Source organism: Harpia harpyja, chromosome 10 (genome assembly GCF_026419915.1).
Source record: "Harpia harpyja isolate bHarHar1 chromosome 10, bHarHar1 primary haplotype, whole genome shotgun sequence".
Lineage (NCBI taxonomy): Eukaryota > Metazoa > Chordata > Aves > Accipitriformes > Accipitridae > Harpia > Harpia harpyja.
This window is the reverse complement of record NC_068949.1, coordinates 46,366,625-46,383,056: the sequence shown is the minus strand read 5'-3', so window position 1 is coordinate 46,383,056 and position 16,432 is coordinate 46,366,625. Positions and strand designations below refer to the sequence as shown.

The 16,432-nt window shown below is 38.5% G+C and overlaps 1 protein-coding gene across 1 annotated transcript in view; it reads right to left on the bottom strand.

The window, feature by feature from the left end:
* Window positions 1–16,432, bottom strand: part of LRRC27 (leucine rich repeat containing 27) — a 33,732-nt gene that overhangs the window by 2,303 nt on the left and 14,997 nt on the right. The window contains exons 6-10 of the mRNA XM_052800087.1: window positions 13,361–13,604; window positions 11,714–11,803; window positions 9,691–9,784; window positions 3,848–3,978; window positions 1,338–1,464 (exon numbers count right to left, since the gene is read on the bottom strand). Coding sequence (XP_052656047.1) covers window positions 1,338–1,464; window positions 3,848–3,978; window positions 9,691–9,784; window positions 11,714–11,803; window positions 13,361–13,604 — 686 coding nt within the window. The remainder of the gene's footprint in view (window positions 1–1,337; window positions 1,465–3,847; window positions 3,979–9,690; window positions 9,785–11,713; window positions 11,804–13,360; window positions 13,605–16,432) is intronic.

Below are 16,432 nucleotides of genomic sequence, written 5' to 3'. Positions count from 1 at the left end.
CTGGGACTCCCCAGGACCTGGAAGCCTGCACGTTAAGTGAAAGGTTCAAACATAGGTGGCTCCCAGCAGGCACAAGTTCTCACTATTGTGTGAGAAGGAGCTGCAATGGGATGGTCTTTTGATGGACTCCTGCTCATCTTTGGAGTAAGTAAACAGTTTTGGAGCCACTTCATATTCCTTCTGCATTATAAAAGAGTTTTATTTATTCCTACAATGTAATTCTTTACTGGGAAAAGGCTTTGCCAAATTTAGTACCACCGATACTACCTCTACATATTAATGAAAGTGATTTCTTGCTTGATTAGAATGCATGATATGTACACAATGTGCCATGGCATTCAAAGAATCACATAGAGCATTTGTACTTGCTCTGCCCTCAGGAAACATATTTCTAAGACAGTTTGCTTTTTTGAATCTGACAAAACCATCAGTTGGGTGCATGACATGGAGGGAACGGCCCTGGCAGGCAGAAGAGAAAGGAGAGGGGCCAGCGGAGCGAGCGGCCCCGCTGCGGGCTGGCTGGTCCCTGGGGAGCTGCCCCGCAATCACCACCCAGCCCTGCGGAAGCCAGTCAGTATCAGTAGTAACCTCCTATCCACGGGAATCAAACATCAGCCCGGGCTCTTGAGGCAAAACGGATTGAGCTGAGTGTCTGGATTATGCACAGCAAACAAACTAAATGCAAAGCACTGACTCATTTTATTGAAAGATATATAACTTAATTGTGACTAGCTATGCAGTTTGGAAAACTGAAGTAATACTTTCAGTCAAGACAAAGTAATTCCTAATAATGTTGCAATACGCAAATAAACTTTACAGCTACACCAACTTTAATAACAGCTCTCAATTTTCTCTTCCCAATCGGGACACTTACTGATGTCTCAAGGTATAGATTTATGAGTCCTCTTTCCAATTGTAAATGGATAATTTTGAATTTCAACTTTTTGCCGTATTAACCACTTGCATTGAATGGCTTGTACAGCACGTGATAAAAATCATCATCTATGTCTACTGAGTTTTACAGTAATCTTTTGCCATCTCTTATGCTTTTCTTGGTTTTTGTCTTCTATCTTAGAATTTTGGCTTTGCTTTTGAAAGACTCAAAGCGGTACAGATGTTTAAGTCTGTTTATATATGTGCATTTTGTGTACATGTACACATACATACAGAGAGTTTTAGCATGAGCAAAAATACATTGTTTAATTTTTAACAATTTTAATTTTAAAATATTTGGTACCTCAGTTTTTTGTGAAATTAACGAAGTGTCAAATTAGCAACTGTTCATCAGCACAGAGCACTGTGTTCACTGTACTTCCAGAAAAAGAGAAGATACTTACTGTCTCAAAATCTTGTTTTGCTTTCTTCATTTCCACTTGGGATGTTCCTTTTAATTTTTCTCCTCTTGCTTTCATCATTTGTGTGTGCTGTTTGATGTGCTGTTCCAGTTTCTTATCTCTGAGGGATCTAAGTAAACATGGTAAAACTATTATTTCAGTTGTTTTATATTCATTGACCTTTCTGTTTTCAGTTTCACATATTTTAACACATTTGTGCCAAAAACATAAATACAGACACAGGGAGCAAAACAAACAAATGCTGTGGCTTTGCCTTTGTTAATAAGCACTTTGTGGTGTATGCACCACGTGGTGGCCTTGCACTGCTGTATCTTACATTGGCTTTTACACTTGCAGGGATTTATTTAGTTAGTTAGTTACGTAAATCAACCCCTGGCCTCGCTCAGTGCATAAGCTCGATGGTGTTCTGGGGATAGGTCCGAGTTTGGCAGTGATGCAGAGTGGTTTTGGCGAGTCCTTTGCATGGCTGCTGTAGAAGCTGGAAGACTTTCAGTGAACAAGGCAGTGGAATAAAAAAAAAAAAAAAAAAAAAAAAAAAGGAGAGGCGTACGGTCAGGGAAGCTGAATGAGATCCTGTAATTCAAGGCAGGAAACACCAATGGGGAGTTCAGCACAAGCAGCAGGTGAAACTAAACAAAACGCTGTAGAAGGTGGCTAACAAAACAAGAATTTGAAGGGACCCAGCGCAAGCGGCTGAGCCACCTACAGCACTTGCCAACCACTTCCCAACTGTCTTGCCTGTAAATTTAAAATCATGTTGGGCAGCAGACATACAAAAAAGAGTATCAGAAACAGTGTGGCCAGCAGGAGCAGGGAGGTGGTTGTTCCCCTGTACTCGGCACTGGTGAGGCCGCACCTCGAGTCCTGTGTTCAGTTTTGGGCCCCTCACTATAGGAAAGACATTGAGCTGCTTGAGCGTGTCCAGAGAAGGGCAACCAAGTTGGTGAGGGGCCTTGAGCACAAGTCTTATGAGGAGCGGCTGAGGGAACTGGGGTTGTTCAGTCTAGAAAAGAGGAGGCTGAGGGGAGACCTTATCGCTCTCTACAACTACCTGGAAGGGGGTTGTAGTGAGGTGGGGGTTGGTCTCTTCTGTCGGGTGTCTGGAGATAGGACAAGAGGAAATGGCCTCAAGTTGAGGCAAGGGAGATTTAGGTTAGATATTAGGAAAAATTTTTTTACTGAGAGGATTGTCAAACATTGGAATGGGCTGCCCAGGGAAGTGGTTGAGTCACCATCCCTGGAGGTATTCAAAAAGCGAGTGGACAGGGTACTCCAGGGCATGGTTTAGGGGGCATGGTTAATGGTTGGACTCGATGATCTTGAAGGTCTTTTCCAACCGAAATGAATCTATGATTCTATACTACAGAACAGCCCTTCCCAATGCACTAGCGATATTCATGCAGGTACAAAAGTCAGTACAAGAACAGGAAATATCAATGACTGCTAAACAGATGTATTTACTGTACTTTATGTGCTCATCAGACCTGTCTGGCCATAGCCATGGTATCTGTAACCACCTCTCTTCCATATTACAATAAATATAATGTATTTTTCCTTAAAGCTGATTAAAATTTTCCTTGATTTACAGACATCTGTTTAGTAGTTATGTCCTGAGATTATCAACTAGAACATGCTTGTACAGTTAGTCAAGTTACAGCCCCATATAAAGGTACACTAATTTTTAGAAGTGCAAAATGGAGCAAACCAACACATTCTGTAATCAGAAAAACAAACAGAACATTTCAAGCTTTCCCCATATATGTTAAAACCACATAGAAAAAAAAAAACAACCCTGAAACTTAATTTGAATACTTTCTAAAAATAGCATCAAACATTTTACAGGCTCTTAAGAATTTGGGACATGTTCATACTTCTCCCCTCTCTTTTCTTCTTTTTTTTTTTTTTAAACCCTCAAAAAGAAGAATGATTTCAAGTATTTTCCAGCCCAGCTGACAGACTAGAACAACCAAGACAAGCATGTAAATTTATACTCCAGGACAAGCCTGTCAAAGTGAGGCCATCAATCAGTTGAGATTTGTTTAGTTCATTTTGCAAAAAGGACCAGAGATACTCAATTTCTGTTCAGCCCTCTGGCTCACACTCACTGTATTAAGATGATATAGAGATACTATAAAATAGTTGGTTTATTATTAAAATAAATTATTACTATAATAAAATAGGAATTGCTTTAACAGCATGCTTCTTGTCTTGGTATTGCATTGTACATGAAGGAGAAAATGCATATAGCTCAGGTGCAAGTCTCGAAGCGCTAGTGATTATCTATTAAATTTTTATTTCTTTCTAAAGTAAGCCTAGAATTAACTTGATTATTTATTTCTCTTTTAGTCACAGTTTTTGATTAGGGTGCAAGATTTTTTTACTTCACAGGACAGCAAAAAAGAAATTAATACTTTCATACTAACAAAATGAAAGGTAAGTCATCAGTAGCGTTACGTAGGAAGTGTTTATAATCTTATCTTTTTAGCACTCGCCTTGTAGCTTCATCTTTTGCTTTCTGCAATCTCTCTTCTATTATTTCAGGTGTATGGTCCTGTTTCTCAGCTCCCTCTTTCATGGTGTAGTAACTGATGTTATCAGTAGCGTACGATGCATGTTTTGGTATCTACAGCAAAACAGAATGCTAACGCATTGTATGGAAATAATAGCTATTAAAGACTGGTTTCATACTGAAATTAAAAATGTAAAGGCTGTAGTTCTTCGAAGCCATGGCTAGTGCCCATGGACTGCTGGGGAAATGCTGAGGCTGGTGGTGGGTGGCTGAGCCTCCCAGGCAGCACCCACGGCCAGGGTGGCTGGGGCAGGCACCAGTGAGCACCACAGCAGGCTGTAAAACCCACTGGGGACACCCTCTTTGGGAGACACTTTCCATATGTTTTCCCCACTTGCCACACAGCATGAACATGCTTCCATTTCTGTAAGGGGGCTTAACACAGAGTCCAGTAAGTCAAAAATCAAAGCTGTAAGAAGGCTTGAACACCTTTTTTTTGTTTGTTTGTTTTTAAGTGAAATAATAATGATGCTGTGGAGGCCAATGGGAGTTGCATAATGACTATGCTCAGGAGTTCTGCTATGGCTACAACAGCTGAAGTCAGAGTCCTATAATTGAATTCTGCATTTTGTACTCTTATGTTTTTATTGCCTTCAATTAAGTGGTAAAATTCACAGATGAAATGCAATATTTATTTTGTATTTACTTACAAGAGTCTTATTTCCCCAAGATCTGGAGGGAAAAAAAACAGACAAACCAAATCCATTTAAAGTATTTAAATTCAGATTAATGCTGATGCTTTACATAACCTCCTACCATAAACTGAAAAACTTAAAAATACTATTTAATGACTTCAGAACAAACCATGCAGACCAAAGTGGCTTCCACCCTCCTGCGAGGGGTCAGTAACTGTGCCAGTTACATCTTATGCTCCTCAGATCTTGTAAAACTTGCTGCACTGACGGTCTTTCAGAAACTCTCAACTTCGGTCTGCGTGGTTTGTTTTTTCAATAAGATCTTACTTTTTTCCAGGTAGATATGCATTTACCTTTAATTATAGCTGAAAGAGGTATTTGCTTGACCTCTTATTACTGAAGAACAGGAAAAGGACTTTCACCCGTAACTTCAGTAGCCATGTTCAGTAGCTACATGTTTAGTAGCCCACTAGAGACAGCTATCCTAATGGCACAGCTGTACTTCATAATGATACCTGAGCTTCAGGAACACAGCTCAATGGCACAGAATTGCCGCCTGAGTTATCAAAGAAGTTAAGAAGTAGCTTGTGGTGGGCAAGTTCATAAAACTGCCATCATCCCATTCTGGGACTGTTAACCCAAAACCTTCACCAACATGGCAGCATGGCCCTTGGGGATTACCTGAACTGATAACTAGAAACAACTGAAGATGTTTCAGCAATATGTCTTCCATTTAACTAAAATATAAAGTCAATTTTGTGGAAAAGTATCAGTCTTAAAAACACATTACCGAGAAAGCATACTTAATGTACTGGCTGTGTATGGTGGCAACACCCTGCAAGTCCAACCCTTGTCTGCAACGCAAGTAACAGATCACCAGAGCCTGGGAACAGGGAGGGCAACTGCCTGTTTTCTAATTGTTAGCCAAATCTGGGGAGCAAAAGTAGGTAAGACAATAGGGCCATTTGGTAAGAAAACAGTAGTTCCAGGAGAGAGGGTGGGAAGAGGTTCAGAAGAGCCGACATCTTGCGCTTGGGATACAAAAGAAGGGCAGCTTCAATGTCCTCCTCTGCCCCAGTGAAGAAGCAGCTGGCACCCTGCCCTTACAGCCTTCTGCCAGATGTTCTGAACACTGGGCTGCACAGTCTCTCTCTTCATATCAGAGAATATTCAGTTATTTATAAATGCAGCTCTAATGGGAAATACTGACAGATACTGACTCAATAGCCTTGTGGAGTCACTTGTGGAAGAGCTAAGTCAATGCCCTACCTCCACATTCAACTTCTCACATTCCCTGAAACCTGGTCCTTAGCACTTGGTTGTAGGGTTAGGCCCTTCCTTTAGGATTTTCCAAATAAAGCTACAAAAAAATTTTGGTTTCGTTCTGCCAGGTTGAACACCTTTAAAAACTCGAAACTATTCTGTGAAGCCAAATTATTCCCAGACAAACCACCTTACCTATACTTCCAAGTTAATAAATTCCCAAGGTTTTGCACTGAGAAAAATTACTGAGGTGGATTTGAAATATTTTATAGGCACTTCGTTTTTCTCAGTGCAAAAGCTTACCTCCAAACTGGCTTACAATAAAACTGCCAGTTATATTTTAATAGTATTGCCTATGACTATGCTTCTGTAACCAGGCTGCTGCAAAGAAAGTCAATCAGCTAATAGGAGAATGCTACAGAACAAATCTGTTTCCAGAACTGTCCCTTATGACATTATCAATTAAGGTGAAGACAGAGCAGAAATAACACAGCATGCTCATGCTGATCTGACACATACGCACAAAACAAGTACTTACTTTTGGGAAAGTCAAGGTATGCAATGGCAGCCACAAGCAACCATTACTCAGCTATCCGTGCCTTCATCATAATTACTGAAAACTAGGATTCTAAATCCAAGATGATCCCATGATCTTAGGAAAAATATTTTACATTTTATTAAGTAAGGGTAGCTGCCTTGTGTTCCCCCCCCCACCCCATTAGGTAAAGAATATTCTCTGTAACATGCAAGGAATATGAAAACTGCTTCTAACAAGATGATCAGAGAACAAAAATACATTAAACTTGCGAGCAAAAATTAGGGATTGTTAACATAAAAATATGCGAACGTGTTGCAAAGCTCTCATTAATTTCAGTATTTATTAGGTGTTGATGTAAACTACAGCCAGGGTAGGTACACCGGTTTGTGTGTGGTCCTGTGGTGCCATCCCGTGTTCAGTGCGTGCACAGGCAGGTACCCACCTTCCAGAATGCTTCAACTCATACATACAGCCTTTATGTCCTATATCGCTTATGCCATTTTAAACCCATCCTTTGTTCTCCCTGTGTATCTGTATCACTTGTATCATTGTAAGTACCTAAATAGGTTTGTTTTGGTTTGGTTTTTTTAAAAGAAGAAAAAGCTTTTACAGGAGAAATTCAAGAACTGTTTTCTGTGAGTGAACACATTACTCTCCCCATTTATTTATGTAGGAACATGGAAGAGAAAAAATGAGGAATATTTAAATGTATCATGTAACAATATACTTATTCCTTCTCGTGTCCTTCAAAATTCAATTCCATTCTATGCTAACCAAATTTCTGTAGTCCTAAAACCAGCTGTCAGTTTGGCCAGAACCAAGACCTTCGTACCAGAGAAAGCAGACCACACAGCTTCAACAAGGTAAGCGGAACCCCTGGGAGCTGTTATCCATCAGTAAAGTTCTCAGGGCTTCAGCAGGAATTCAGCGAGGAAGTTTTCAGCAAAAAACAATCTGCGTGTTCAGATCTGACCCCTACTGTTCATAGCAGAAAGATGCATTTTTCTCACATAACCTGCTTCTGGTCATGCTCCTGCTTTGAGTATTGTGAAATCACCCTTTATGTTGAATATTGCTACACAACAAACCAGTTTCCAGAACTGTCGCACTCACGTTATCAGCTTAAAGCACAGATAAAGCAGGAAATAAGTGACCCCCATTAGTTTGATCCATATACACAAGCAGGATAATTTTTCACAGGAAGGCCTGTGTTAAATTAGTTAAGCATAAGTAAATATTATTAATCCCACCCAGTAATCGGAATGAGCTACTGGTGCCAGTAAAGTCACAGTTAAAGTACTGCTACTTACTTCGGGATGACTCAGCTGCAAGTGACCCTTCAGAACACATGGCCATCCTTGCCCTGCAGCCCACGTCGCCTGCACGCACAGAAACTGTCCTGGAAACCTGTTTTGGCACCACAGCAAGCCTACTTTGCTTTTGCTTTATTTCTGTGGTAAGGCTGGCCAAAGACATTATCAGAGATAGGAGCATTACATGTATGTATTTATTTAACTTCCAGACAACAAAAGGCAGCAATGAATAATCACAGTCTAAGAAAATCAGGTTAAAAAGTCTGGTAACTGAAACTTGGTAACAACTTTGTTGAAGATGGATGAAGTGGAATAAAATCCTGCTCATACCACTTTTCCAGCCATCAGTTGCAAAATGTTTTAGCATTGTATTGTATATAGTATCCTATAGAAAAAAATCTGTTTAAATCAAAATTTCTGTTTTGCTAAAGTAACCGAATATGATCTTTAGCACTGCCGCTCGGCAAGAGCGAGGGGGACTGTCGACAGACTGCTGCCTTGCCAGCAGGTTGCCTCTGGTATATTCCCATGGCTCTGCACGTTAAGTAAAGTTCTGCTGCCAGGATTAAGAAATACTGCTTAATTGGTGGAAAATGTCACGCTATGGGTGAGTAGAAAGGTGAAAAAGGGTTGTATTAACATCAATAAACTGCCTGAGTCAGAAGCCCAGGTTCCTGCAGAGTCAGAGAAAATGGCAGACGACTAGGCTCACTACTGTCAGGTGCCTGCCTTTACCTGCGCGCTGGGAGCCAAGGCTCCTAAAGTTGGCACCTATGTTAGATACCTATAGTTAGATGGTAAACCTATGTAATCTCCTATTTGATAAACTGCAGTTCAGAAAGACATTTCTCCAAGCACCAATGCATTTAGCAACATAATTTGGCTTAGTTTCAAAAATGAGTTTAAAAAAAACAAAACAAAACAATAAAAAACCTTGTAAGCTGGATATGGGGCTGCTTTGGTTTTCCTTTTAAAACATATATTAAAAATTGTTTGGTTGTGTCAGATGTTGAGTTGCAAGTTTTCCTACATTTCTAGAAAAGTTGTAATCTGTTATACAAGGGTCCTTTTTTTATTGTTTGAGCACCAGGTATTGCTAAGCAGGTATCAATAAAATGTAACACTAAACCTGTACAAATCCCCTTTTTTATCACTGAGGGATGTAAGTAATTTTAATTTAAAACCGCCTGACATGTCAGAAAAATTTGGATATATTTCTACACTTCCAAGGTTAGAAGTAGTATGCCCAGCAATCATGAAACTGAGATGAAAGAATTCATCACAGCAAGAGAAGAACTCTCACAGCATTTCAAGTTCCTTCAGTGATCATCTCTAACTGCCTTACTCAGTGTCTGTGTTACAGTTCATTTTCACACCACAGCACTGGAAAAAATCATGTGTATTCATTTTCAGCATCTCATCTTTTCCAGTGCTGTATTTTAAGGAATGAGAATCTAATGGCAAAATGAACGGGATAATTTTTTTTTGAGATTTTTTGTTTTAATGTTTGTTACTTTGGGGAAAAAACTTCTCAGGCCTTTGAAATATGCTCAGAAAGGAACCAGAAGCGAGGTCCCCTCCTTTCATATGCCAGCATTCACAAATTCCTGGGGGAACCAGAAAATCCAGCCGACTTCAAATTCAGTTTGGCAGAGGCAACATCTCATATTGGAGGCGTTCAATAATTTAAAAAAATCATATTTCAACATACGCACTTCTGTTTTAACGCCTCCAAGTAGCCTGATTATTGGAGCCACTACAGATTTTGAATAGCAGTTTGAAGGATCTGGCAACTCCTACACTGCACATGGGGCTGCAGCACTTCACACAGCAGCCATAGTCCACATGGGTATTTGAGAAAGGGTCTGCAAAGCCATTGCCAAAGTGCTGGCATTTAAAGTCCTGGTTTTCTCTTTTTAAGTTTTGAAATATATGGGCTGTAAAGAAAATAAATCAAAGGGTATCATTAACGGATTGTTTTTTCCAGTGTCCTACCTTACTATTTTCTGTTACATACCATAGCTGCACTTGTAGGTGAAAATCTAAACGTTTCTTTTTTTTCTTTCATCAACTTCGCTCGGCTGTGCCATTCCTGAAGCATTTCTTTATTGCTGAAAAAGTTAATTTATGTCAAACTCTTAAAGCCATAATTTAAGAGGTGAATGTTACTGCTTTTGTTTGCATGCTTAGCCATTTACAGCTGAACAACATACGATATTTATTAGACATACCGATTCCTAACAAAGATAAACAAAATACCAGGGGCCTCTTCATGAAACGTTAACTTACCAAAGGAAGATGAGAACTGCAAAGACCCACCTGCACTTCTCAGTTTAGTGGAGGAATATAGCAGCAAAGAGCAGGATGTAGATTCAAACAAAAGCCAAGCAGAGCAATGAAACTGCTCAGAGAACTGGTAACAAGCTACATGGTTCATCTCTGGACTATAGGTTAAACTCGGTAAGTTTAGATACTGAGTAAATCTAAGTAAACATAAAGAAGTAGACAGTTGTACCACAAAAAGTTCTACCGGATAACGTAATCTGACCCATCGTGTTTTTAAGGTTCATCAACAAAGGTCTGATTAACATGCTACCTACTCTGATTCTGAATGTCCACAGTGATTCTCCAGCTCTTCTCTGTTTCAGTCCTAAGTTTCAGGCTACATCTTCTTGTACTGCCATTGCCTGGCACATAAACAGAGTAACCCTCTTCATTTCCTCTGTTTCTTTAAAAAATACTTGTCAACTATAATAATGCCTAATAAATTAATACTTTAATAAACAAGACATTGTCCCCAGTCTCTTGTTACGGATGCTTTCCTGAAGCCTTCCCAGCGTTTTCCTCTTGACCTCTATATTCTATCTGTAACCATTCATAAAGCTAAGGAACACTCCCATCAAAGTCCAACAAGAAGCTAAGCAAATGCCTCCTTTGTGTCAGCTTCTCACCTGAGAATGAATGGGGGTCAGAAAAAAAAAGAAAAAAAAGAAAAGAAAAGAAAAGAAAAAAAAAGACAACCACAATTCAAAGATAGGGCAGGTCATGACACGTGAGAGCTCAGCCTTGTTCCCAGTGGTCACACTACTGCTGTGCACACAACTGGTTAAGTAACTCGCAATAGAAGCAGGCTCACTTTTACTGGCCCTGGCCCAAATGATTGCTCACTGCCCAAATCACGAGCACCTAGATACGTGTTTCTTAGGAGCGGGGAATCCTGCTCAACCGACAGCGTTCCCTGCCTGACAGGAAGGGAAGGGGAGACAAGAATTCCCTGGCCCCACTTCTCTCCTCCTGGTTTTTCCCTCTCTCCTGGTGCAGGGAGGCCCAGGGAGCACCAAAGCACACCAGATGTAACCCAAACCGCTGGAACACAGAGCTCCACCGTGTGCACCCCACAAATCCAGGGCATTTCCCTGTCAGAACACAACCATCATGTGCTTCCAGGAGTGCCATGGAGATGCATTTGTTCTGTAACATGACTTTTATAACTCCAGTTGTAAAAGAAAAAAAGGTATTTAAGATACAAATTAGGACCAACATTGTCTCATTTCTTGGGTCTAATCTGTAGTAAGTGGATTGATTTCTGAACAGCAGTCCAAGTGTATGCATATAGTGGAAAAATGCTGAAATATAAACAAGTTCTTTCAGCAAAATTTGTTCAATACATATACTTTTTATACCCTAGATGTATCACATTATCATATGCAGAGTTTGCCCTCTAGCTGTAGCCTTCTGACAGCCAAGATAAAGTTAACTTTAAGTTTACATGTAATGCAACATAGGAATCAACTAAAATGGATTTAGTTTCTGCTCAACTGGAATAGGAATTCATGGAGTTCCATGGCTGAGTTGGTAAGAAGCTTGGTAAGTCACTTTTCTTGTTGCCTTGGAGGACCATATTTTGTAAAAAGCACTCTCTATATTTCCACTTGTAATGCAAAATATTTGAAATTACTTCTTTCCTTTTAAATAGTCAACAAAGCAATCTATTAAGAAGCTAAGTAACAACTTTTAAAAGACAATAACGTAATACTTGCTTTTTCCTTTGTTCAAATAAAGCTTGTTCTTCTTTCAGCTCCTTTTCTGCTGCCAATCTGCACTTTTCAGGTTGCTTTGCTTGAATTGTCCTATCATAGAATAGAAACTCAATAAATGTATTTCTCTGTGTGGACATCCTCCTTTTAAAATGGACAGTTTGATATTGTTAACTAAATACTACATAGAAAACTAAGCACATTTAATGATGGGATATACACAAAATGCAGTTTTTTACCTGCTAGCAATCCTACATATGAGCAGTCTGTTTTATTTCCATATAACCATTAAAATATTTAAAGTAAAAAACATGTTTTTAAGTAATTCACCAAATGAATTACCTAATACAACCTTGGCCTTGCAGGGATTTTTATGGTGAGGGAAAAAAGTAAGTATAAACTGTGAATTCTGCAACATTTTTTTCCATACCGTTGATACTTCAAAAACAAAACCCCCTAAAACGTGAGAGTATCACTACCGAACAGTATGTAAAATATACACCATAAAACGCAGAGAATAGTGAGAAGTGGGGCAATGCAAGGTTTGAGATCTGGCGTTGAGGCACACCATAGGACAGATGGCCACCCCCAGGTTCCTGTCACATAAGAAAAGCCGTAGGCCTAACAGTGAACACAGAATGCACGGGGAAGTCTGTCAATCTCCCACATCAATAAATTGCCAATTATTGGAGATTTCCCTCTATCCCTTCCACGCTAATTAAGCACATGGATTTTTGCTATTGACTTACAGTATTTTACGTTTTCTGGGAGCGACATCAGAGAGATGGAGGGAGGCAAACGCGAAAGGGTGAGGAGTGAAAGAAAGAAGGCAAGAAAGAAAATTCACAGTAAATATAAAAATCCCTTTCCTGTTTTTTTTGAAATGTGAAACCTATTCAAATGGTCAATATTTAAAAAAAAAAAAATCAGTCAGCTCTAGTTTATTAAACACTAGTGTTGAGAAATAATTTTTAAGTAACAATAAAAATGTTCATGGTGGGGGGAATCATCACTATCATGGTAAATATTGACAAAAAAATAAAATTAAGAACACTTCCACTGTGTTTATTCTATCCTATACACAAAAAGGTACTTTCCTTTTTCAGAAAGGATTCACCAACAAATTCTCCCAAATAGGGTTTGCATTATTTGCATATTGTGAAATATGACAAATAAAGCATTTATTAAATGCTTTGTATGCAAATGTAAAGGAATTTAATGTATTATCTTGTATTTATACATAGTTATTTATCATATTGCATATACTAGAAATGAAAATCTAAGCTACCTGCAGGATTCTACAGTTCTTTGTTATTCTGTATTATAAAATTCTATTGTTTTTCAGTAGAATGAATCTGGACATTCAAGAGTACAATTATCAAAATAGGAACAAAAAAGGAAGTAGATGAGAAAATATAAAAGATTGATAGTAGTTTTTAATTTTGGAGAAAAAATAGTTTAAAATAGAAAATATAAGAGTTGTTTTGTATTCTATATACTTGTCAGAAATATCATTTATTCATCGAATACATATTTGACAGTGAGTACAATGACACATATTAAACTGCTTTTATGTTTTCCAGTAGAAATGCAGAGTTTTCCAGCACTTGCAAGATCCTTATCATACACCATTGCGTGAAGCTTAGTCACCTGCAAAGAGTAGCTGACTCAGAGTAGAGGTGTTCTTGCTTTCTGTGGCTTTTCCCTGCTTCAGTAAAATCATGAGTTGCACCTACATGTTCATCAGCAAGAAGTTCTTCTTTTTCATCTTTTATAATTTCTTCTTTCAGCTTCTGAAGTCTTAGCTTTTCCTCTTCATTAGGCCACTCATCTGACAAATCCAAACTGGACTGCAACAGTTCACTTAAGTTTAGCTTCTCAACAGGTGGCATTTCTATGGGAATTAAAGGGAGATTACTGTAATCCTATGTATCAATTAAATTCATTGTTTTTTAAGAAAAACACAGCATTTAGATAGTGTCAGTCAATGACTAACAGAAGTGGGATTCATTGGTCTTTTTTTCTTTTAATACATATTTTATTCTCCAAGATTTTTCACAAGTTTAAAGCAACCTGTGTTCTGGAAAAAAAACAACAATCTAGTGATGGATGTGAGCAGAAGAGTAGCTTCCTTTTGATTGATAATTTATGTATCTTGTGATTTGGTAAACTCTTCACTCAGCTTTTTATCAATTCCACCATGCAGAAGCCAATCCAACTTCCAATCATTTTTGTTACGTGCTGAATAATTCTGACTTACACCAAGTTTAAGAGCCACATGTCCTCGACACCCTGCAGAAATCAAGTTCTCGGAGTAGCATCCATAGCCTTACTCCCTGAAGGTCCATTGTTGCCTTTACCATGGACACGTGTGACCCAAAGAGCATGGCTCCGTATCACCGCCGGAGCCCCTGCCTCCTCCACTGCTGACCCAAGACCCATGCAATGGAACAGAGAGTCTACCACAGACAGCGGCAAGGTTTAAATATGGCTGTGTCAAATATACTGTATAAACGACAGTCAATTCTGAAACAGAGTAGGACACAAAAGTGGAAAATCCCAGCTTTGTACTGAGATCTCTCCTTTCAGGAAAAAAAGAGTAGAAATTAAGACTCACATAATGCATGTACATATAAGGATTGACTTATATATATGTAAGGCTGTATATAACCCTAACTTTTTCTCTCACTTCATTTTTCTGCAGCATTTATAGCCCGCCAATGTAGATTTAGGTATAAATAAGTACTGCATGAACTGCGTATGACTGAACTAGAGTTCTCTGCATGATGAATAGAAGTTAAAAATACATTCCATGTATCAGAGGAAGTAAAAAGGCAAAGCAAACAGATACAATAATCATTAACATACTACAAGTGCCCAAATGCAATCTGTGAGTCAAAACAAGAAAGATCTTTTAACATAATCAATTTAAGTATGTAATGTAATGTAATGACAAAAACCAAAGTACTGATGAAAGCTTTAGAACACCTTGCATTTCATCCCACCTGGCATCTCAGGTTAAACAAATTTAGCATTATCTCAAATTACACCTTTATAGGTATTAATCTTCACACACAACTGCACTTTCATATTTACATGACAATGACTAATTCTGGGGTATGTCTACACTGCACTCCAAAGTACACAAACTACAGTTACCTTAAGTTCTCAGGGTACCCCAGAAGTGCCAAGCTCAGCAATAGCTGACTGCCACAGAATTCATCCACCTTTCTGGGTAAGTCCATACCCTAGACCTTCTGCCACCCAAACAATAACCAGAACAGCTAAATGTATCACAGGTCACCTTTGACTGCAGTGTTGAGAGATCGTAAGATACACAAAGGTTTGGTTCTGGACAAACTATAGACTCAGGAGTTTCCCTGAATCGTAAAGAAGAAACACACTAGATTTTATCTCCCTCTTCTTCTCCCATTTTAGAGAAAAAGCATTATTCCAAGGCACATTCTGTTATCCTCTGCATGAAGTATGTATATACTACTTCTTACACACTGCTCTCATCCAACATGAACAGATGGGCCACGTGGGAGGGAGCAAAAACTCTTGCATATTACAGAAGGTTCCCAAACTTCATGGGCATGCCCACAGATTCTAAATATTGAACTCCATAGGATTATTTTTCTTTAAATATACCACTATCTAAACTAACATTAAACATGACAACATATTAAGTTACAACACTCTTCCAGAGGATAACTTACAATTTTGTCATTCTAATCTATTGTGTTTGAATCAAGTAGAACCGAATGCAATCCCACATTCTTATGCAGACAAAAATCAGCAGAAAAAATGCTTTTGATTTGCTATTTTGAAGAATACTAACCAAATCCTCAAAATTTTCAAGATTGTGTACCACTGAAGGGGAGTTAAAAACCAAAATAACTGGAGTGTTTCAAGTATATTACATGTTTATTTTGAAAGGAAGCGTATAACAAATGCGTAAAGGAACTTGGAAAAACAGCTGCAACAGTTCACTTTACAATACAAACACCACACTACTGTCAGGCACTACTCTGCTAATTTCCACATAAAACTCTCACTTTGCATAGTAACTTGAAGAGTGATCAGCTGTAATTAATTCTAAATTGTTACTGCTGAGTATAGAAAGTAGTCTCTGAAAAATAATACTGGTTCACCTCACACAGATAGATAAAAAGATAGTGGACAGCCTGTTTTCACAGTCAGCACATCTTTAAAAACAAAATCAAGAAAGCCTCTTTCAGCTCATGACTGAAGCTCCCAACACTACACCAGTGTTAGGAGTACAGTGCATAAATACACTTAGCCAGATGTCCCCAAGATGAATACTTTCTTCTGTTCAGGGGTTTTACTTCTTTAGTCTAACATAAAAAAAAAAAAAAAAAAAGAGACACGCTTTTGCTACTACCCTGAATTTTTTACTTTAGGTAACAATTAAAAATGCTCAAAGATAAATTAATTTCCTAACTGTAAAGGGGAGAATTCATATCAGTAAGTACAGTAAGAATGTATACTCTACTTCACAGAAGTTTTGCTGAAGTTTTGCATGATTTGCTTACTAAAACTCCACTTGAATGCTAGAGAAAGCTTAGTTTAATCGGACTGAAGCATTCCAATGTACTTCAGCCATGATAAGGATTTGTTACTAAAACACTTTGAAAATCCATAAAAGGCATAATTTTGAATATCCAAGAGCCACATTATTCTCACTGAAAATTAATGGTC